The sequence below is a fragment of the Chiloscyllium plagiosum genome, chromosome 9 (assembly GCF_004010195.1).
Source record: "Chiloscyllium plagiosum isolate BGI_BamShark_2017 chromosome 9, ASM401019v2, whole genome shotgun sequence".
NCBI classification, from domain to species: domain Eukaryota; kingdom Metazoa; phylum Chordata; class Chondrichthyes; order Orectolobiformes; family Hemiscylliidae; genus Chiloscyllium; species Chiloscyllium plagiosum.
The window spans coordinates 532,609-555,466 of NC_057718.1; the positions used below are offsets into that span (position 1 = coordinate 532,609).

General features: G+C 54.3%; 1 protein-coding gene across 4 annotated transcripts; it reads left to right on the forward strand.

The window, feature by feature from the left end:
• The first annotated feature begins 217 nt into the window (after positions 1-217).
• fdft1 (farnesyl-diphosphate farnesyltransferase 1) lies at positions 218-21,402 on the forward strand. Of its 4 annotated transcripts, none has more exons than XM_043695205.1 (9): positions 218-1,040; positions 1,079-1,246; positions 14,908-15,005; positions 15,300-15,483; positions 15,631-15,759; positions 16,253-16,444; positions 16,820-16,996; positions 17,129-17,281; positions 20,729-21,402. In XM_043695205.1, exons 2-9 carry the CDS (start codon positions 1,154-1,156, stop codon positions 20,942-20,944), a joined length of 1,242 nt encoding a protein of 413 aa, XP_043551140.1. In that variant the 5' UTR covers positions 218-1,040; positions 1,079-1,153; the 3' UTR covers positions 20,945-21,402. The 4 variants fall into 4 exon arrangements, with proteins under 4 accessions (XP_043551140.1, XP_043551141.1, XP_043551137.1 ...); XM_043695206.1 differs by having other exon boundaries at positions 218-555; positions 793-1,246; XM_043695202.1 differs by lacking the exons at positions 218-1,040; positions 1,079-1,246 and adding an exon at positions 4,285-4,728.
• The last annotated feature ends 1,456 nt before the right edge of the window (positions 21,403-22,858 follow it).

Sequence of the window (22,858 nt, forward strand, 5' to 3'; positions counted from 1 at the left end):
AGAGAGAGGGAGAGGGGGAGAGAGGGAGGGATAGAGGGAGAGGGGGAGAGAGGGAGGGAGAGAGGGGGAGAGAGGAAGAGAGAGAGAGAGAGAGAGGGAGGGAGAGGGAGGGAGAGAGCGAGAGAGCAGGGGAGTGCGATAACTGGGGAGCCCTTGCCAAGAGCTGGCATAGTTCCAGTGGGCTGAAAGATTTCTTTGTATCATTTCTCTTAGTGATCCCGGAGAGATCCCGGAGAGAGGGAGTGATCCCGGAGAGATCCTGGAGTGAGGGAGTGATCCCGGAGAGATCCCGGAGTGATGGTGTGATCCCAGAGTGATCCCGGAGAGAGGGAGTGATCCCGGAGAGAGGGAGTGATCCCGGAGTGATTCCGGAGAGAGGGAGTGATCCCGGAGAGATCCTGGAGTGAGGGAGTGATCCCGGAGAGATCCCGGAGAGATCCCAGATAGAGGGAGTGATCCCAGATAGAGGGAGTGATTCCGGAGAGAGGGAGTGATCCCGGAGAGAGGGAGTGATCCCAGAGTGATCCCGGAGTGAGGGAGTGATCCCAGAGTGAGGTGGTGATCCCAGAGTGATCCCGGAGTGAGGGACAGATCCCGGAGAGATCTCAGAGAGAGGGAGTTATCCCGGAGAGAGGGAGTGATCCCGGAGTGATTCCGGAGAGAGGGAGTGATCCCGGAGAGAGGGAGTGATCCCAGAGAGAGGCAGTGATCCCGGAGTGATCCTGGAGAGAGGGAGTGATCCCAGAGAGATCCCGGAGAGAGGGAGTGATCCCGGAGTGATCCCGGAGAGAGGGAGTGATCCCGGAGTGATCCCGGAGAGAGGGAGTGATCCCGGAGTGATTCCGGAGAGAGGGAGTGATCCCGGAGAGAGGCAGTGATCCCGGAGTGATCCTGGAGAGAGGGAGTGATCCCAGAGAGATCCCGGAGTGAGGGAGTGATCCTGGAGTGAGGGAGTGATCCCAGAAAGATCCCGGAGAGATCCCAGAGAGAGGGAGTGATCCCAGATTGAACCCGGAGTGAGGGGGTGATCCCGGAGTGAGGTGGTGATCCCGGAGTGAGGTGGTGATCCCGGAGTGAGGGGGTGATCCTGGAGTGAGGTGGTGGTCCTGGAGTGAGGTGGTGATCCTGGGGTGAGGTGGCTGCCTGAAGCCCCATGGATTTTCTCCAGTCTCTTGGACACCCGGAGGAGCTGCTGAACCTTATCAAATACAAACTGGGGCCAGGGGCCCGTTCCCGGAACCTGGAGGTACAGGAAGTGGGAGGGTCTGTGCCCGGTACCCGGGAGAGGGATGGAGGATGGGTGTCTGTGCCCGGTACCCGGGAGAGGGTTGGGAGGATGGTGTCTGTGCCCGGTACCCGGGAGAGAGTTGGGAGGTGGGTGTCTGTGCCCGGTACCCCGGAGAGGGTTGGAGGACGGGTGTCTGTGCCCGGTACCCCGGAGAGGGATGGGAGGATGGTGTCTGTGCCCGGTACCCGGGAGAGGGTTGGGAGGATGGTGTCTGTGCCCGGTACCCGGGAGAGGGTTGGGAGGTGGGTGTCTGTGCCCGGTACCCGGGAGAGTGTTGGAGGATGGGTGTCTGTGCCCGGTACCCCGGAGAGGTTTGGAGGTGGCTGTCGGTGTTTCCAATTGAAGTTATTGACACCGTGAACTGTTGGGAAATGTAACATCAACCATGGACAGTATTCTCTTCTCTCTCTGTTTATGAATCATACTTGCCCCTTGAGAAGGTGGGGGTGAGCTGCCTTCTTGAAACGCTGCAGTCCATGTGCTGTGGGTAGACCCACTGTCAGTAGGGTGGGGTGTTCCAAGGTTTTGATCCAGTGATAATGGAGGAATGGTGACATATTTCCAAACCGGGATGGTCTTCTTCAGAATTTCTCCATTTAAATGGTGGTCATGGTGTTCCCATATATTTGCTGCCCCTGTCCTCTGAAATGGGATTGGTTGTTGGTTTTGGAAGGTGCTGTCTACAGAGCTATGCTGATGTTCTGCAGACTATACTGGAACAGCTTGGCTAGGGTAGCGGCAAGTTCTGGAGCACAAGTCTTCAGTATTATTGCCGGAATGTTGTCAGGACCCACAGCCTTCAATGAAATGATATTTTTTTCTTAAATAAGGGGATTAAAACAGCTCACAGTGCTCCAGATGTGGTCTCACTAGCACCTTGTACAGTTGCAGTAAGACTTCCCTATTCTTATACTCCAACCCCTTTGAAAGAAAGATCAATATTCCATGGATTTCATGATTACCTGCAGCACCTATATGGTGGCTTCCTATGTTTCGTGCACAAGTACCGTGTATGTTGCAGCTTTCTGCAGTTTTTCTCAATTTAAAAATCATGCTGTTGTTTTGTTCTCTCTTCCAAATGAGCAACTTCGCACGTACCCGCATTATAATCCATTTGCCAACTTTTGTCCATTGATTTAATGTATTAATATCTCTCCACAAGCAGTTTGTATCTCTCTCACAACTTACTTTGAAACCCTTTTTTGTGTCATTTTGAAAATTTGGCACAGTACATTTGCTTCCTTCTTCCAAGTCATGAATATATATTTACAACAATTGTGGTTCCAGCACTATCCCTGTGGAACCCACTGGTCATGGGTTGCTAACCTGAAAATTAACTCCTTTCCTCACTTGCTGTTTTCTGCCCATGAGCCAATTCTCTATCCATCCCAATATTCTATTGCCAACACTGTGGGCTCTTATGACTTAATCTTTCGTGAGGTATCTTGTCAAGCGCCTTCTGCAAGTATACATACAATACATCGAGGTTCCCCACAGCCACTCTGATTGGGACTTCATCGAAAAACTCCAATAAATTAGTCAGATACAATTTCTCTTTCATGAAGCTGTGCTGACTCTGTTTGAATAGATTATGATTTGGAGATGTTGGACTGGGGTGTTTCAGAGAACACCTCTGGGACACCCGGACCAACCAACCCAACCACCCTGTGGCTCAACATTTCAATTCCCCCTCCCACTCCACCAAGGATATGCAGGTCTTTGGAATCCTCCATCGCCAGACCACAACAACACGACGATTGAAGGAAGAGCGCCTCATCTTCCGCCTAGGAACCCTCCAACCACAAGGGATGAACTCGGATTTCACCAGTTTCCTCATTTCCCCTCCCCCCACCCTGTCTCAGTCAAATCCATCGAATTCAGCACCGCCTTCCTAACCTGCAATCTTCTTCCCGACCTCTCCGCCCCCACCCCAGTCTGACCTATCACCCTCACCTTGACCTCTTTCCACCTATCACATTTCCGACGCCCCGCCCCCAAGTCCCTCCTCCCTACCTTTTATCTTAGCCTGCTGGACAAACCTTCCTCATTCCTGAAGAAGGGCTTATGCCCGAAACGTCGATTCTCCTGTTCCCTGGATGCTGCCTGACCTGCTGCGCTTTTCCAGCAACACATTTTCAGCTCTGATCTCCAGCATCTGCAGACCTCACTTTCTCCCCTAGGAAGATGTTAGGCTGATCGGCTTATTGTGGTGCCCTTTTTCCTCCCTCCCTTTTTGGGTTCCCCCATCATTGAGGATGGGCATGTTTGCGGAACCTGCTGCTCCATTGAGTTCTTTAATTCCTGACACAATAGTTCAAATTTCTTGGCTTTCCTGTAACCAACATTCTTTGTGATATGTTGTTCTCTCTGATTTTGCTATATTCATTGTTCTTCTCTCATGGATTTAGCAATGTTGATGTTAAATAAAATTTCAATAGTATTTTAGAAGATTTACGACCCAGAAGGTGACTGCTTCAGTACCCTGTTCCTGCTCGGTGTATTATTCCTGCAGCACCTCATACTGTTCTTGTTGTGTACAAAGTTAAAAATCACACAACACCAGGTTATAGTCCAACAGGTTTAATTGGAAGCACACTAGCTTTCGGAGCGTTGCTCCTTCATCAGGTGGTAATGGAGGGCTCAATCCTAACACACAGAATTTATAGCAAAAATTTACATTGTGATGTAACTGAAATTATACATTGAATAATTGATTGTCTGTTAAGTCTTTCATCTGTTTGAATACAGTGATAGATTCACTTGTTGTGTTCTTGCTGTATTCAGTTTGCTTCTTTTATCCAAAGTTGTTAAAATCACCCAATGTTGTAGAACAGCTTGTCAGATTGTGTAATGAGAGAAGTCTGTGTTTACACCACGTGGCATTGTGATAACACAATCCCCCTTGTCTCAGCAAACAGCCGAGGCTCTCGGAGTTGTCCGGCTGGCTCGGCCTCTCTGGGTGATCTGATTGGTTCTGGTCTGTGTGATTGGTAGGCCTGCCTGTTCTGCTATTGATTCCAAGCTGTTTATGTGGTGGGAGTGTCTAACCTCTGACTGGCTCGTTCCACAGAAACTTTAAACAAACTTTACAAAGTGCCTGCTCCACAGGCTGGGAGCTGAACTCACAAGTAGGCCTGTCTGTTCAGCAAGGGCTGCTCCCCAGCATGTACTGTGCAGCAAGAAGTGCCTGGCCCCTGGCAGTGCGAGCTATGCAGTGTGATTCTCGCTGCAGTGCTCTTCCTCAACCTCGCATTCTCCTCTGCACGATCTGTCCGTGTCACCAAGGAACCCGCTCTCGGCAATACTGCTCACCATGCCTCTCCTGTTGTGCACAGCGAGCAGCAGCTACTGGACAGGCCCTGCTCGTGGCACTTACAGATGTTGAAAAGATGGCAACTCAAAGAAAAATATTCTTTGCAACGGCCACCCTGGTATATGAAGTATGAGCAAGTGTGTGTGTGCCCCCTCGTTGGGGCCCAGTCTGTGCACCCTCTTGTTGTTGGGGTTCGGGGTGTGTGTCCCCTTGTTGGGGTTCGGGGTGTGTGTCCCCTTGTTGGGGTTCAGGGTGTGCTACCCCTTGTTGGGGCTCAGGGTGTGTGTGCCCACCTGTTGGGGTTCGGGGTGTGTGTGTCCCCTTGTTGGGGTTCAGGGTGTGCGCCCCCTTGTTGGGGCTCAGGGTGTGTGTGCCCACCTGTTGGGGTTCGGGGTGTGTGTGTCCCCTTGTTGGGGTTCAGGGTGTGCGCCCCCTTGTTGGGGCTCAGGGTGTGTGTGCCCACCTGTTGGGGTTCGGGGTGTGTGTGTCCCCTTGTTGGGGTTCAGGGTGTGCGCCCCCTTGTTGGGGCTCAGGGTGTGTGTGCCCACCTGTTGGGGTTCGGGGTGTGTGTGTCCCCTTGTTGGGGTTCAGGGTGTGCGCCCCCTTGTTGGGGCTCAGGGTGTGTGTGCCCACCTGTTGGGGTTCGGGGTGTGTGTGTCCCCTTGTTGGGGTTCAGGGTGTGCGCCCCCTTGTTGGGGCTCAGGGTGTGTGTGCCCACCTGTTGGGGTTCGGGGTGTGTGTGTCCCCTTGTTGGGGTTCAAGGTGTGTGTGCCCCCTCATTGGTGTTCGGGGTGTGTGCGCCCCCTTGTTGTTGGGGTTCGGGGTGTGTGCGCCCCCTTGTTGTTGGGGTTCGGGGTGTGTGCGCCCCCTTGTTGTTGGGGTTCGGGGTGTGTGCGCCCCCTTGTTGTTGGGGTTCGGGGTGTGTGCGCCCCCTTGTTGTTGGGGTTCGGGGTGTGTGCGCCCCCTTGTTGTTGGGGTTCGGGGTGTGTGCGCCCCCTTGTTGTTGGGGTTCGGGGTGTGTGCGCCCCCTTGTTGTTGGGGTTCGGGGTGTGTGCGCCCCCTTGTTGTTGGGGTTCGGGGTGTGTGCGCCCCCTTGTTGTTGGGGTTCGGGGTGTGTGCGCCCCCTTGTTGTTGGGGTTCGGGGTGTGTGCGCCCCCTTGTTGTTGGGGTTCGGGGTGTGTGCGCCCCCTTGTTGTTGGGGTTCGGGGTGTGTGCGCCCCCTTGTTGTTGGGGTTCGGGGTGTGTGCGCCCCCTTGTTGTTGGGGTTCGGGGTGTGTGCGCCCCCTTGTTGTTGGGGTTCGGGGTGTGTGCGCCCCCTTGTTGTTGGGGTTCGGGGTGTGTGCGCCCCCTTGTTGTTGGGGTTCGGGGTGTGTGCGCCCCCTTGTTGTTGGGGTTCGGGGTGTGTGCGCCCCCTTGTTGTTGGGGTTCGGGGTGTGTGCGCCCCCTTGTTGTTGGGGTTCGGGGTGTGTGCGCCCCCTTGTTGTTGGGGTTCGGGGTGTGTGCGCCCCCTTGTTGTTGGGGTTCGGGGTGTGTGCGCCCCCTTGTTGTTGGGGTTCGGGGTGTGTGCGCCCCCTTGTTGTTGGGGTTCGGGGTGTGTGCGCCCCCTTGTTGTTGGGGTTCGGGGTGTGTGCGCCCCCTTGTTGTTGGGGTTCGGGGTGTGTGCGCCCCCTTGTTGTTGGGGTTCGGGGTGTGTGCGCCCCCTTGTTGTTGGGGTTCGGGGTGTGTGCGCCCCCTTGTTGTTGGGGTTCGGGGTGTGTGCGCCCCCTTGTTGTTGGGGTTCGGGGTGTGTGCGCCCCCTTGTTGTTGGGGTTCGGGGTGTGTGCGCCCCCTTGTTGTTGGGGTTCGGGGTGTGTGCGCCCCCTTGTTGTTGGGGTTCGGGGTGTGTGCGCCCCCTTGTTGTTGGGGTTCGGGGTGTGTGCGCCCCCTTGTTGTTGGGGTTCGGGGTGTGTGCGCCCCCTTGTTGTTGGGGTTCGGGGTGTGTGCGCCCCCTTGTTGTTGGGGTTCGGGGTGTGTGCGCCCCCTTGTTGTTGGGGTTCGGGGTGTGTGCGCCCCCTTGTTGTTGGGGTTCGGGGTGTGTGCGCCCCCTTGTTGTTGGGGTTCGGGGTGTGTGCGCCCCCTTGTTGTTGGGGTTCGGGGTGTGTGCGCCCCCTTGTTGTTGGGGTTCGGGGTGTGTGCGCCCCCTTGTTGTTGGGGTTCGGGGTGTGTGCGCCCCCTTGTTGTTGGGGTTCGGGGTGTGTGCGCCCCCTTGTTGTTGGGGTTCGGGGTGTGTGCGCCCCCTTGTTGTTGGGGTTCGGGGTGTGTGCGCCCCCTTGTTGTTGGGGTTCGGGGTGTGTGCGCCCCCTTGTTGTTGGGGTTCGGGGTGTGTGCGCCCCCTTGTTGTTGGGGTTCGGGGTGTGTGCGCCCCCTTGTTGTTGGGGTTCGGGGTGTGTGCGCCCCCTTGTTGTTGGGGTTCGGGGTGTGTGCGCCCCCTTGTTGTTGGGGTTCGGGGTGTGTGCGCCCCCTTGTTGTTGGGGTTCGGGGTGTGTGCGCCCCCTTGTTGTTGGGGTTCGGGGTGTGTGCGCCCCCTTGTTGTTGGGGTTCGGGGTGTGTGCGCCCCCTTGTTGTTGGGGTTCGGGGTGTGTGCGCCCCCTTGTTGTTGGGGTTCGGGGTGTGTGCGCCCCCTTGTTGTTGGGGTTCGGGGTGTGTGCGCCCCCTTGTTGTTGGGGTTCGGGGTGTGTGCGCCCCCTTGTTGTTGGGGTTCGGGGTGTGTGCGCCCCCTTGTTGTTGGGGTTCGGGGTGTGTGCGCCCCCTTGTTGTTGGGGTTCGGGGTGTGTGCGCCCCCTTGTTGTTGGGGTTCGGGGTGTGTGCGCCCCCTTGTTGTTGGGGTTCGGGGTGTGTGCGCCCCCTTGTTGTTGGGGTTCGGGGTGTGTGCGCCCCCTTGTTGTTGGGGTTCGGGGTGTGTGCGCCCCCTTGTTGTTGGGGTTCGGGGTGTGTGCGCCCCCTTGTTGTTGGGGTTCGGGGTGTGTGCGCCCCCTTGTTGTTGGGGTTCGGGGTGTGTGCGCCCCCTTGTTGTTGGGGTTCGGGGTGTGTGCGCCCCCTTGTTGTTGGGGTTCGGGGTGTGTGCGCCCCCTTGTTGTTGGGGTTCGGGGTGTGTGCGCCCCCTTGTTGTTGGGGTTCGGGGTGTGTGCGCCCCCTTGTTGTTGGGGTTCGGGGTGTGTGCGCCCCCTTGTTGTTGGGGTTCGGGGTGTGTGCGCCCCCTTGTTGTTGGGGTTCGGGGTGTGTGCGCCCCCTTGTTGTTGGGGTTCGGGGTGTGTGCGCCCCCTTGTTGTTGGGGTTCGGGGTGTGTGCGCCCCCTTGTTGTTGGGGTTCGGGGTGTGTGCGCCCCCTTGTTGTTGGGGTTCGGGGTGTGTGCGCCCCCTTGTTGTTGGGGTTCGGGGTGTGTGCGCCCCCTTGTTGTTGGGGTTCGGGGTGTGTGCGCCCCCTTGTTGTTGGGGTTCGGGGTGTGTGCGCCCCCTTGTTGTTGGGGTTCGGGGTGTGTGCGCCCCCTTGTTGTTGGGGTTCGGGGTGTGTGCGCCCCCTTGTTGTTGGGGTTCGGGGTGTGTGCGCCCCCTTGTTGTTGGGGTTCGGGGTGTGTGCGCCCCCTTGTTGTTGGGGTTCGGGGTGTGTGCGCCCCCTTGTTGTTGGGGTTCGGGGTGTGTGCGCCCCCTTGTTGTTGGGGTTCGGGGTGTGTGCGCCCCCTTGTTGTTGGGGTTCGGGGTGTGTGCGCCCCCTTGTTGTTGGGGTTCGGGGTGTGTGCGCCCCCTTGTTGTTGGGGTTCGGGGTGTGTGCGCCCCCTTGTTGTTGGGGTTCGGGGTGTGTGCGCCCCCTTGTTGTTGGGGTTCGGGGTGTGTGCGCCCCCTTGTTGTTGGGGTTCGGGGTGTGTGCGCCCCCTTGTTGTTGGGGTTCGGGGTGTGTGCGCCCCCTTGTTGTTGGGGTTCGGGGTGTGTGCGCCCCCTTGTTGTTGGGGTTCGGGGTGTGTGCGCCCCCTTGTTGTTGGGGTTCGGGGTGTGTGCGCCCCCTTGTTGTTGGGGTTCGGGGTGTGTGCGCCCCCTTGTTGTTGGGGTTCGGGGTGTGTGCGCCCCCTTGTTGTTGGGGTTCGGGGTGTGTGCGCCCCCTTGTTGTTGGGGTTCGGGGTGTGTGCGCCCCCTTGTTGTTGGGGTTCGGGGTGTGTGCGCCCCCTTGTTGTTGGGGTTCGGGGTGTGTGCGCCCCCTTGTTGTTGGGGTTCGGGGTGTGTGCGCCCCCTTGTTGTTGGGGTTCGGGGTGTGTGCGCCCCCTTGTTGTTGGGGTTCGGGGTGTGTGCGCCCCCTTGTTGTTGGGGTTCGGGGTGTGTGCGCCCCCTTGTTGTTGGGGTTCGGGGTGTGTGCGCCCCCTTGTTGTTGGGGTTCGGGGTGTGTGCGCCCCCTTGTTGTTGGGGTTCGGGGTGTGTGCGCCCCCTTGTTGTTGGGGTTCGGGGTGTGTGCGCCCCCTTGTTGTTGGGGTTCGGGGTGTGTGCGCCCCCTTGTTGTTGGGGTTCGGGGTGTGTGCGCCCCCTTGTTGTTGGGGTTCGGGGTGTGTGCGCCCCCTTGTTGTTGGGGTTCGGGGTGTGTGCGCCCCCTTGTTGTTGGGGTTCGGGGTGTGTGCGCCCCCTTGTTGTTGGGGTTCGGGGTGTGTGCGCCCCCTTGTTGTTGGGGTTCGGGGTGTGTGCGCCCCCTTGTTGTTGGGGTTCGGGGTGTGTGCGCCCCCTTGTTGTTGGGGTTCGGGGTGTGTGCGCCCCCTTGTTGTTGGGGTTCGGGGTGTGTGCGCCCCCTTGTTGTTGGGGTTCGGGGTGTGTGCGCCCCCTTGTTGTTGGGGTTCGGGGTGTGTGCGCCCCCTTGTTGTTGGGGTTCGGGGTGTGTGCGCCCCCTTGTTGTTGGGGTTCGGGGTGTGTGCGCCCCCTTGTTGTTGGGGTTCGGGGTGTGTGCGCCCCCTTGTTGTTGGGGTTCGGGGTGTGTGCGCCCCCTTGTTGTTGGGGTTCGGGGTGTGTGCGCCCCCTTGTTGTTGGGGTTCGGGGTGTGTGCGCCCCCTTGTTGTTGGGGTTCGGGGTGTGTGCGCCCCCTTGTTGTTGGGGTTCGGGGTGTGTGCGCCCCCTTGTTGTTGGGGTTCGGGGTGTGTGCGCCCCCTTGTTGTTGGGGTTCGGGGTGTGTGCGCCCCCTTGTTGTTGGGGTTCGGGGTGTGTGCGCCCCCTTGTTGTTGGGGTTCGGGGTGTGTGCGCCCCCTTGTTGTTGGGGTTCGGGGTGTGTGCGCCCCCTTGTTGTTGGGGTTCGGGGTGTGTGCGCCCCCTTGTTGTTGGGGTTCGGGGTGTGTGCGCCCCCTTGTTGTTGGGGTTCGGGGTGTGTGCGCCCCCTTGTTGTTGGGGTTCGGGGTGTGTGCGCCCCCTTGTTGTTGGGGTTCGGGGTGTGTGCGCCCCCTTGTTGTTGGGGTTCGGGGTGTGTGCGCCCCCTTGTTGTTGGGGTTCGGGGTGTGTGCGCCCCCTTGTTGTTGGGGTTCGGGGTGTGTGCGCCCCCTTGTTGTTGGGGTTCGGGGTGTGTGCGCCCCCTTGTTGTTGGGGTTCGGGGTGTGTGCGCCCCCTTGTTGTTGGGGTTCGGGGTGTGTGCGCCCCCTTGTTGTTGGGGTTCGGGGTGTGTGCGCCCCCTTGTTGTTGGGGTTCGGGGTGTGTGCGCCCCCTTGTTGTTGGGGTTCGGGGTGTGTGCGCCCCCTTGTTGTTGGGGTTCGGGGTGTGTGCGCCCCCTTGTTGTTGGGGTTCGGGGTGTGTGCGCCCCCTTGTTGTTGGGGTTCGGGGTGTGTGCGCCCCCTTGTTGTTGGGGTTCGGGGTGTGTGCGCCCCCTTGTTGTTGGGGTTCGGGGTGTGTGCGCCCCCTTGTTGTTGGGGTTCGGGGTGTGTGCGCCCCCTTGTTGTTGGGGTTCGGGGTGTGTGCGCCCCCTTGTTGTTGGGGTTCGGGGTGTGTGCGCCCCCTTGTTGTTGGGGTTCGGGGTGTGTGCGCCCCCTTGTTGTTGGGGTTCGGGGTGTGTGCGCCCCCTTGTTGTTGGGGTTCGGGGTGTGTGCGCCCCCTTGTTGTTGGGGTTCGGGGTGTGTGCGCCCCCTTGTTGTTGGGGTTCGGGGTGTGTGCGCCCCCTTGTTGTTGGGGTTCGGGGTGTGTGCGCCCCCTTGTTGTTGGGGTTCGGGGTGTGTGCGCCCCCTTGTTGTTGGGGTTCGGGGTGTGTGCGCCCCCTTGTTGTTGGGGTTCGGGGTGTGTGCGCCCCCTTGTTGTTGGGGTTCGGGGTGTGTGCGCCCCCTTGTTGTTGGGGTTCGGGGTGTGTGCGCCCCCTTGTTGTTGGGGTTCGGGGTGTGTGCGCCCCCTTGTTGTTGGGGTTCGGGGTGTGTGCGCCCCCTTGTTGTTGGGGTTCGGGGTGTGTGCGCCCCCTTGTTGTTGGGGTTCGGGGTGTGTGCGCCCCCTTGTTGTTGGGGTTCGGGGTGTGTGCGCCCCCTTGTTGTTGGGGTTCGGGGTGTGTGCGCCCCCTTGTTGTTGGGGTTCGGGGTGTGTGCGCCCCCTTGTTGTTGGGGTTCGGGGTGTGTGCGCCCCCTTGTTGTTGGGGTTCGGGGTGTGTGCGCCCCCTTGTTGTTGGGGTTCGGGGTGTGTGCGCCCCCTTGTTGTTGGGGTTCGGGGTGTGTGCGCCCCCTTGTTGTTGGGGTTCGGGGTGTGTGCGCCCCCTTGTTGTTGGGGTTCGGGGTGTGTGCGCCCCCTTGTTGTTGGGGTTCGGGGTGTGTGCGCCCCCTTGTTGTTGGGGTTCGGGGTGTGTGCGCCCCCTTGTTGTTGGGGTTCGGGGTGTGTGCGCCCCCTTGTTGTTGGGGTTCGGGGTGTGTGCGCCCCCTTGTTGTTGGGGTTCGGGGTGTGTGCGCCCCCTTGTTGTTGGGGTTCGGGGTGTGTGCGCCCCCTTGTTGTTGGGGTTCGGGGTGTGTGCGCCCCCTTGTTGTTGGGGTTCGGGGTGTGTGCGCCCCCTTGTTGTTGGGGTTCGGGGTGTGTGCGCCCCCTTGTTGTTGGGGTTCGGGGTGTGTGCGCCCCCTTGTTGTTGGGGTTCGGGGTGTGTGCGCCCCCTTGTTGTTGGGGTTCGGGGTGTGTGCGCCCCCTTGTTGTTGGGGTTCGGGGTGTGTGCGCCCCCTTGTTGTTGGGGTTCGGGGTGTGTGCGCCCCCTTGTTGTTGGGGTTCGGGGTGTGTGCGCCCCCTTGTTGTTGGGGTTCGGGGTGTGTGCGCCCCCTTGTTGTTGGGGTTCGGGGTGTGTGCGCCCCCTTGTTGTTGGGGTTCGGGGTGTGTGCGCCCCCTTGTTGTTGGGGTTCGGGGTGTGTGCGCCCCCTTGTTGTTGGGGTTCGGGGTGTGTGCGCCCCCTTGTTGTTGGGGTTCGGGGTGTGTGCGCCCCCTTGTTGTTGGGGTTCGGGGTGTGTGCGCCCCCTTGTTGTTGGGGTTCGGGGTGTGTGCGCCCCCTTGTTGTTGGGGTTCGGGGTGTGTGCGCCCCCTTGTTGTTGGGGTTCGGGGTGTGTGCGCCCCCTTGTTGTTGGGGTTCGGGGTGTGTGCGCCCCCTTGTTGTTGGGGTTCGGGGTGTGTGCGCCCCCTTGTTGTTGGGGTTCGGGGTGTGTGCGCCCCCTTGTTGTTGGGGTTCGGGGTGTGTGCGCCCCCTTGTTGTTGGGGTTCGGGGTGTGTGCGCCCCCTTGTTGTTGGGGTTCGGGGTGTGTGCGCCCCCTTGTTGTTGGGGTTCGGGGTGTGTGCGCCCCCTTGTTGTTGGGGTTCGGGGTGTGTGCGCCCCCTTGTTGTTGGGGTTCGGGGTGTGTGCGCCCCCTTGTTGTTGGGGTTCGGGGTGTGTGCGCCCCCTTGTTGTTGGGGTTCGGGGTGTGTGCGCCCCCTTGTTGTTGGGGTTCGGGGTGTGTGCGCCCCCTTGTTGTTGGGGTTCGGGGTGTGTGCGCCCCCTTGTTGTTGGGGTTCGGGGTGTGTGCGCCCCCTTGTTGTTGGGGTTCGGGGTGTGTGCGCCCCCTTGTTGTTGGGGTTCGGGGTGTGTGCGCCCCCTTGTTGTTGGGGTTCGGGGTGTGTGCGCCCCCTTGTTGTTGGGGTTCGGGGTGTGTGCGCCCCCTTGTTGTTGGGGTTCGGGGTGTGTGCGCCCCCTTGTTGTTGGGGTTCGGGGTGTGTGCGCCCCCTTGTTGTTGGGGTTCGGGGTGTGTGCGCCCCCTTGTTGTTGGGGTTCGGGGTGTGTGCGCCCCCTTGTTGTTGGGGTTCGGGGTGTGTGCGCCCCCTTGTTGTTGGGGTTCGGGGTGTGTGCGCCCCCTTGTTGTTGGGGTTCGGGGTGTGTGCGCCCCCTTGTTGTTGGGGTTCGGGGTGTGTGCGCCCCCTTGTTGTTGGGGTTCGGGGTGTGTGCGCCCCCTTGTTGTTGGGGTTCGGGGTGTGTGCGCCCCCTTGTTGTTGGGGTTCGGGGTGTGTGCGCCCCCTTGTTGTTGGGGTTCGGGGTGTGTGCGCCCCCTTGTTGTTGGGGTTCGGGGTGTGTGCGCCCCCTTGTTGTTGGGGTTCGGGGTGTGTGCGCCCCCTTGTTGTTGGGGTTCGGGGTGTGTGCGCCCCCTTGTTGTTGGGGTTCGGGGTGTGTGCGCCCCCTTGTTGTTGGGGTTCGGGGTGTGTGCGCCCCCTTGTTGTTGGGGTTCGGGGTGTGTGCGCCCCCTTGTTGTTGGGGTTCGGGGTGTGTGCGCCCCCTTGTTGTTGGGGTTCGGGGTGTGTGCGCCCCCTTGTTGTTGGGGTTCGGGGTGTGTGCGCCCCCTTGTTGTTGGGGTTCGGGGTGTGTGCGCCCCCTTGTTGTTGGGGTTCGGGGTGTGTGCGCCCCCCCCTTGTTGGGGTTCGGGGTGTGTGCGCCCCCTTGTTGGGGTTCGTGGTGTGTGCGCCCCCTTGTTGGGGTTCGGGGTGTGTGCGCCCCGTTGTTGGGGTTCGTGGTGTGTGCGCCCCGTTGTTGGGGTTCGGGGTGTGTGCGCCCCCTTGTTGTTGGGGTTCGGGGTGTGTGCGCCCCGTTGTTGGGGTTCGGGGTGTGTGCGCCCCCTTGTTGGGGTTCGGGGTGTGTGCGCCCCCTTGTTGTTGGGGTTCGGGGTGTGTGTCTCTTGGTCACTGCTTCCTGCTCAATGAGATGATGACTGCGTTGGTTTTGTATTTGAGCTCCTGTCTGTGCCACCCTGAACATTGGTCTGTTTCCCCTGGTTTGGCAGTCCCTGGCTCTACCTCTACCTCAGCTGTCTTCCTTTTGAAACCATTCACGCTTTTTGGTTATTTTTTTGTGGGATGTGAGTGTTGCTCACTCAATCAATATTTATTGACCATCCCTGACTGTCCGTGTGATGGTGGTGGGGGAGTTGTGTTCTTGAGCCAGTGCTGTCCATGTTATGGTGATATACTGACACTGGTGTTGGTGAAGAGAATTCCAGAATTTTCACCCAGCAACAACAAAAGGACAGTGATATACTTCTAAGACAAGATGATGTGTGGCTTGTAGGGGAACTTGGTGGTGATGTTCCCACGTACCTGCTGCTGTCATCTTTCTAGATGGTAGGTAGAGTATATTTGGATGGTCATGCCTTCAGCTTAAAGTAGCTAAGCAATTCAGCTTCTCCTGTAAGCCACCTCTCCATCTCTGCTTTAAGATGCTGTTTCAAGCCTATACCTTTCACCATACATATGGTCACCTGACATAATGTAGCCATCAGTAAAGAGAATGCTGGGCAAACTCAGATCTGGCAGCATCTGTGGAGAGAGAAAAACAGAGTTAACAATTTTTAAGTTCAGTGTGACTCTTCTTCAGAATAGTTTTCGATATACAAAGTCTTTTCCCTGGGGTCAGGGAGTCCAGAATAGAGGGCATAGGTTTAGGGTGAGAGGGGAAAGATATAAAAGAGACCTACGGGGCAACCTTTTCATGCAGAGGATGACACGTGTATGGAATGAGCTGCCAGAGGAAGTGGTGGAGGCTGGTACAATTACAACATTTAAGAGGCATTTGGATGGGTATATGAATAGGAAGGGTTTGGAGGGATATGGGCCGGGTGCTGGCAGGTGGGACTAGATTGGGTTGGGATATCTGGTCGGCATGGACAGGTTGGACCGAAGGGTCTGTTTCCGTGCTATACATCTCTATGACTCTATATATAAGTTGTTTCTGGGTTTGTTGCGTGAGTATCTGTGATCTTTGATGGTAGAATTTGTGGAGTGAATCTGTGAGCTCAGTGTACAGAGCGATGGAGTAAAGTCAGTGATCTGATGTGCTGCCTGTTTTCCAGGATTCGATGAGTGAGACCCTGAGAAAGTGCTACATTTATCTGAACCAGACGAGCCGCAGCTTTGCTGCTGTCATTCAAGCCCTGGATGGAGATCTCCGGTAAGGCTGCTGCTAGCCCCTGTGCGAGGGAGGGAGTGAACCCCTGCTTGCTAGTGAGCAGCTGGGCTTTGGAGGGAAGGGGTGGGGAAATCTGTGAGGGGGCTGGGGTAGTAGATTGGGTGGGTATTGAGGAATGGCTGATGGAGATTATGGGGTGAAGTGGTTTCTCTCAGTGAGAGAGGATTGGTTAGATCATGGACAACGGGACAGGGGTAGAATTGTTGGATTTTGGGGAGCAGAAGCCAAAATGGCTCCCTAGTTGCAACTTGTGCTCATGTTGGGCTTTCACTTTAGTCAAGCAGTGTGCATCTTTTACCTGGTGTTGCGGGCTCTGGACACGGTGGAAGATGACATGTCCATCCCACTGGAGGTGAAGATCCCGATGTTACAGAACTTCCACACGTATTTGTACCAGCCTGAGTGGAGGTACAGCCAGAGTCAGGAGAAGGACCGTCAGGTGCTGGAGGATTTCCCAACGGTACGTATCCCTTTGTCAGGAATGTGATGAAGACAATGTTTTGCATTCTCACTGAGGACTGGGTTCCACACACACTCATCTCACTGGGGTTCAGTTCTGTCCTGATCTGGTTCTGATTCTGGTCTTGCCTCTCATTACTTGACACAGATATCCTTGGAATTCCGCTTACTGGCCAAGGTTTACCAGGATGTGATTGCAAATATCTGCCACAAGATGGGAGCTGGCATGGCTGAGTTTTTAGGCAAAAAGGTTGGATCCATCAAGGAATGGGACATGGTAAGAAGGAACAGTCTGGCTGTTAGTGGTGCTGTGTGGCGTGGATCAGACTTTGTGGGGCGTTGAGAATCAGGGATGATTGATTGGGGTGGTCTGACCTTGTGGTGAAGTTTGTGTTTAGGGACAGTCTGGTGAGCTCTCAGTTAGACCACAGATATGCATGTTGACCTTAAGTTGGTAGTTGCTTAGTTATTAAGGGAATTGAGGGACATGGACATAGTGCAGGAAGGGGAAAGTGAATTGAAGTCGAAGATCAGTCTTGGTTTTATTATATGGCAGAGCAAGCTCAAAGGACCTAATTGCCTACTTCTCCTGTTTTATCAATTCTGAGTTACTTTGGTTTGCTCCTTGGGATGGTTGACTGTTGCAGAACGCTGGAGGAATTTAAATTAGAGAATGACAGAAGCATGGGGATATAGCAGAGTTATGTAATTGTGCACTGGCCAGTGGTGGTGATACCTCATTGTTATCCCTTCCATGCTTCTGCTTTCAGTACTGTCACTATGTGGCGGGACTTGTGGGAATCGGCTTGTCCCGTCTGTTCTCAGCCTCTGAGCTTGAGGATCCAGTTGTCGGGAAGGACACTGAGCTGGCCAATTCCATGGGGCTGTTCCTGCAGAAAACCAACATCATTCGGGATTACCTGGAAGACCAGCAGGAAGGTCGGGAGTTCTGGCCACAGGAGGTAAGTGTGGCCTCTGTCAGCTGGAGGGTAGGGATGATTTGGAGATTGCTTTTACAAGATGTGACGATAAAGCTAGTTCAATTCAAATTTAACTCATTTCAGTTCAACATTCTCACAGTTCCCCCAACTATTTAGTCTTTCTTACAGACAGAGCTACCTAAACCTGGTCAGCATACCTCCCGCCGCCACCACAAACCTCCAAACCACCTTTTAACAACCACTTCTTCCCACATCTGTTTCAAAATTGTTGCTGTACCTTGCTTCCCCCCGTGGTTTTTGCCTTGATTTTTCATGTCCTTATAACTTAATTTATCATTTTGTTTGGGCAGAGTGATACTGGTAACTGTGGAATGTTGTTGGTCTTGTGTGTTTCAGGTGTGGAGTAAGTATGCAGAGAAACTGTCTGACTTTACCAAACCCCCGAACATTCAGGCAGCACTGCAGTGCTTGAACGAGCTGATTACGAATGCTCTGCAACATGTCCCAGATGTTATCAAGTATTTATCCAGGCTTCACAATCAGAGTGTCTTCAACTTCTGTGCTATTCCACAGGTAGGTGTTTCCCCCATCAAATATAGTGGAGAGAATTTTATCGGGGGGGGGGGATTGACCTGATTCTGTCCATGTGGTCAGTTTCTGCTATCCCCATTCTGTATGTGTCTCACACTTTGGCCCTTATTTCAGGTGATGGCGATAGCCACTCTGGCTGCTTGTTATAACAACCCACAGGTTTTCCGTGGTGTGGTGAAGATCCGGAAAGGCCAGGCTGTCACCCTGATGCTGGAGGCAACTAACATGGAAGCTGTGAAAGGGATGATTCGACAGTATACCCAAATGGTGAGAATCTGACCGAACACTCTGGGATCAAACCGGAGGGATACAGTCGGAGGAATGTCACTGAATATCTCACTGGGATCAGGACTATGGAAAGAATCTTACTGAATACATCTTTGGCGAGAACAGAGGGGGCCATACAAACTAAATTTAAAAAGAACTGTGGATGCTGTGGATCTGTAACAAAAACAGAAATTGCTGGAGAAACACAGCAGGTCTGCAATACTTGTGGGAAGAAAGCAGTTAATGTTTTGAGTACAGTGACTCTTCATCAGAACACAGGGCTCATTCACCTGGGTAGGATTAAGAGGTGACTTAATTGAAACATACAAGGTCTTTGGTTTATGAAAGAAGTTGAATCTCTTGTAAAGAGGAAGAAGAAGGCTGATATAAAGATGAGATGTGAAGGCTAGTTAGGGCATTTGAATGTTACAAATTAGTCAGGAAGGACCGAAAGAGGGAGCTAAGAAGAGCTAAGAGGGTACATGAGAATTCTTTGACAGGTAGAATCAAGGAAAACCAAAAGCGTTCATAGGTATATCAGGAATAAAAGAATGACTAGAGTAAAGTTAGGACCTGTCAAGAAGTTGTGTGTAGAGTCTGAAGAGATAGGAGAGGCGGTAACTGAATATTTTTTGTCAGTATTCACACTGGAAAAAAACAGTGTTGTCAAGAAGAATACTGAGATACAGGCTATTAGATTAGATGGGATTGAGGTTCACAAGGAGGAGGTGTTAGCAATTCTGGAAAGTGTTCCCTGGGCCGGATGGGATTTATCCTAGGATTCTCTGGGAAGCCAGGGAGGAGATTGCAGAGCCTTTGGCTTTGATCTTTATATCGTCACTGTTGACAGGAATAATGCCAGAAGACTGGAGGATAGCAAATGTTGTCCCCTTGTTCAAGAAGGGGAGTAGACACACCCTGGTAATTATAGACCAGTGAGCCTTACTTCGGTTGTGGGTAAAGTGTTGGGAAGGATTATAAGAGACAGGATTTGTAATCATCTAGAGAGGAATAAGTTGATTAGAGATAGTTGACATGACTTTGTGAAGGATGGGTTGTACCTCAAACATTATTGAGTTCTTTGAGAAGGTAACTAAACAGGTGGATGAGGGAAAATCAGTTGGTGTGGTGTATATGGATTTCAGTAAAGTGTTTGATAAGGTTCCCCACGGGGGTAGGCTATTGCACAAAATATGGAGGCATGAGATTGAGGGTGATTTACAGGTTTGACTGGCTGAAAGAAGACAGAGGGTGGTGGTTGATGGGAAATGTTCAGTTACTAGTGGGGTACAACAAGGACCTGTTTTGGGGCCACTGCTGTTTGTCATTTTTATACATGACCTGGATGAGGGCGTTGAAGGATGGATTAGTAAATTTACGGATGACACTAAGGTCGGTGGAGTTGTGGACTGTGCAGGTTACAGAGGGTCAGAGATAAGCTGCAGAGCTGGGCTTAGAGGTGGCAGATGGAGTTTAATACAGAAAAGTGTGCGGTGATTCACTTTGGAAGGAGTAACAGGAATGCAGAGTCCTGGGCTCATGGTAAGATTCTTGGTAGTGTAGATGAGCAGAGAGATCTCTGTGTCCATGTACATAGATCCCTGGAAGTTGTCACCCAGGTTGATAGGGCTTTTAAGAAGGCGTACGGTGTGTTAGCTTTTATTAGTGGTGGGATTGAGTTTCAGAGCCATGAGGTCATGCTACAGCTGTACAAAACTCTGGTGCAGCCGCACTTGGAGTATTGTGTACGGTTCTAGTTACCACATTATAGGAAGCATGTGGAAGCATTGGAAAGGGTGCAGAGGAGATTTATCCCAGGATGTTGCTTAATAAGGAGGGAAGGTCTTACGAGGAAAGTCTGAGGGACTTAAGGCTGTTTTCATTAGACAGAAGAAGTTTAAGAGGTGACTTAATAGAGACATACAAGATAATAAGAGGGTTAGATAGGGTGGATAGTGAGAGCCTTTTTCCTAAAATGGTAATGGCTAGCACGAGGGGACATAGCTTTAAATTGAGGGCTGATAGATATAAGATAGATGTTAGAGGTTGGTTCTTTACTCAGAGAGTAGTAAGGATGTGGAATGTGCTGCCTGCAACAGTAGTAGACTCGCCAACTTTAAGGGAATTTAAATGGTCATTGGATAAATGTATGGATGGTAATGGAATAGTATAGGTTAGATGGGCTTCAGATTGGTTTCACAGGTCGAAGGGCCTGTACTGCGCTGTAATGTTCTGTGTTCTATGAAGGATCTTGACAGGGTGGATGTGGAGAGAATGTTTCCTTTTGTGCTGGGATCTGGACCAATGGTTCACTGTTTAAAATTCTTTTAAGGATGATGAGAGGCTTAGAAGGGAGCTTACAGGTCGTGGTTTTCCCATGTATCTTCCACCATTATTAAGGACCTTAGGTGAATTTCTGCTGTGCATCTTGTAGATGTTAGTCGCTATTGCTACTGAGTGTCCGTGGTGGAGGGAGGGAGTATTTGTCAATATACTGTTAATCAAGTGGCCTGGAATATGTCAGTCGTCGGCACTCATCCAGGCAAGGGGGGAGCATTTCAGCACATCCTAATTTGTGCCTTCACATTGGTGAATAGGCTTTGGGGAGTCAAGAGGTGAGTTACTCTCTGCAGTGTTCCAAGCCTCTGACCTGCTCTTGTTGCCACTGTATTTAAATGGCTAGTCCAGTTGAGTTTCTGGTCACTGACAATCTCAAGGATGTTTGATAGTGGGAGATTATAATCCATTGAATGTCAAGGGGTGGTGGTTGAATGGTCTGTCATTAGACACGATCATTGCCTGGCATTTGTGTAGAGCAAATGATACTTGTCACTCGTCAAGCCTAACACGTCCTTCCTAACTGTGGGGCCCAGAATCAGCTGAGGCGAAAACAACCTTTTGGAAAGGCTCATTAGATTCATTCCTTTTGTAATATTTGTTTTTTTTTGTATAAAAGCAGAAAGTGGGAATCTGAAATAATAACACACAATGCTGGAAATAAAGTGTGAATCTGGTCAGATCTGTGGAGAGAAACAGAGTTAATGTTTCAGGTCAATAACTTTTCATCAGAAGTGGGAGAAGTCATGTTTTGAGCGAGGAGTAATTCCAGCATTTTCTATTCATAAAGCCCAGATCCCTATATTATCCACGTACTCAGCATGCCCTGTTATCTTCAGTTATTTGTGAGCATATACATACAATTGTTTCTGCTGGTGTACCTCCTTTGGAATTATTCCCTTCGGTTTACATTGTGTCTCAACTTCTTCCCAAAATGAATCACTTCACATTTCTCTGCAGTAAATTTCACCTTCCATTCTAACAGCCTATCGTCCTGATGAAGTCAGCACATCCGTGTTCTGTATCACTGCAGATTTTTCAATTGTATCCAGTGCACCCATTGACGTGTGGGTCCTCACACTTGTCTCTCCCTTTCTATCTCATTTCTAGATTGGACAGAAAGTTCCAGGTGCGGGGAGCTCTGGAGCCAGAACACAGCAGATTGTGGTAAAAGTGGAGTCCCTGAGCCAGAGTGATGGGGAGCTGATGTCTCGTGGTCACCTTTCACCTATTTACCTGTCCTTAGCCGTGTTCTTGGCTGCAGTTAGTTGGCAATACTGGCAGACCCTGACTCACACCTCAGAGGAGTATGTGCATGGGCACTGAGCAGCTTTTCCTCGGTTTTAATCTCTTGCTAATTTTTATTCTACAATGAGAAGAGGAACAGGAGAGTTTTCTGACTTGTTACTCACTCCAGGAGAAAGCTCGGCTGTGAGGCTGAAGAGAGGTATTCATTCTCAGTAGGTTCATGCAGTAAAGCTTCACTTCTAGACTGCAAGTGGGCAGCAGCAGCACATACCCCACCAGATGCTAGGGCCAGGCACACAGTTTAAATGAGCACATTGGTAAAGGGAGAACATAAAGAATTCTTCAACTGCCACCAAGCCTCTGATGGGACGAGTTTACACACTCAGTTGGAGCACACTGATGCATGCCTAGCTCTCAGCCATTTAATTGGAGCCTCAAAACCGATCCTGGGAGTGTTTGATGGTGATATTGGAGAGGGAACTTTACTTTGTATCTAACCCGTGCTGCCCCTGTCCTGGGAGTGGTTGGTGGAGACAGTTTGGAGGGAGCTTTACTCTATATCTAAACCTATGGTGCACCTGGCCTGGGAGTGTTTGATGAGGACAGTGTAGAGGAAGCTTTACTTTCAGTTGAGTAGAGTAGAACGAGCTTTACTCTGTATCTAACCCTATGCTATACGTGTCCTGGGAGGGTCAGAGTTGGTGTCTCTGCTCCCTCCACAATGTGAAAGTCGTTGTTGTGTGGGACCATGCATAACCTCTCGCTCCACTGTCCAAGTGTCACCTCTTCCCCCACCCCACCCCACCCCTTGGTGTTTGTGAGGGGCCCCAACACGTGAGCAAGGAAAGCTACCGTTTCTGGTGTTGGTCCTTTGTCATTCCCTTGTTATCATCAGATTGCTTGTTGATAATTCAATAAATGAATACAAATGTCTGTTTCAGGAACTGTCCTTCATTTGTACAGAGTGTGTTTGGCATCGATCCTCTGAGGCTGCTTTCAAAGGTGGTAATGTTAACTCACTGGACTAGCAAAGCAGATACCTGGGGTTTTGGTGACATTTACAACACTGAAGGAGATTATTTGGCCCATCATGTCCTTATTGGTCAACAAAGTTGAGACAAAACTATTGTCATTTTCCAGCTTTTGGCCTGTAGCCGAGGAGGCTGGAACCTTCGAATCTAAACACTAATTAAATGTTATAAGAGTTTGTTGCATAGTACCTGTTTTCAGGCAGTGAGCTCCAGAGTCTCTCCACTCTGTCGGTGAACACGTTTCTCGTCAATACCCCTTTTGACCTTCTACCTCATACCCAAACCTATCCCCTTTGTTATTGATTTATCTAAGAATGGAAAAGAGTGCCTTCCTAGCCATTGTGTCTATGCCCATTATTATCTTACACACTTCCATCAGGCCCCTATCAACTTGCACTCCTCCAAGGAAAACAACCCAAACTGATCTGATCTTTCCTCCTATCTCAGACTGTCCAGCCCAGGCAGAATCCTGGTACATTTCCTCTGCACTCTCTCACTTATAACCTTCCAACAATATGATCAGAACAGCACTTAATACTCCAGTTGTGGCTTAACCAGAGTTTTATACAGTTCCAGCATAAACCCCTTGGCTTAGGCGGTCAGTTAGCTGGATTAAATTCTCACTCCAGTTGAGGTCATCATGAAGGTCTGTCTTATTAATCTTGCCTAGGGCACAGTGTCCCTAAAGTTAAACTCACCACCAGTCCTCTCTGTTTAATGAGAGAGTAGCGCCATGTTTTCTCGGAGTTTACTGTGCTGACTATCCCGGATTCATTTGTGCCTCTCCCAAATGCAGCTTTAGTCTGTCCCTCAGAGTTTTTTTCTAATAACTTCCTTCCCAACAAAGTTAGACTGCTGGCCTTTAACTCCTCCCTCTATCCTTTTGTCCCTTTCTTTAATAATGAGACAACTCAGCAGGCCTTTGGCACCTCATGTGTGACCACAGAGGATGTTCTAGGGA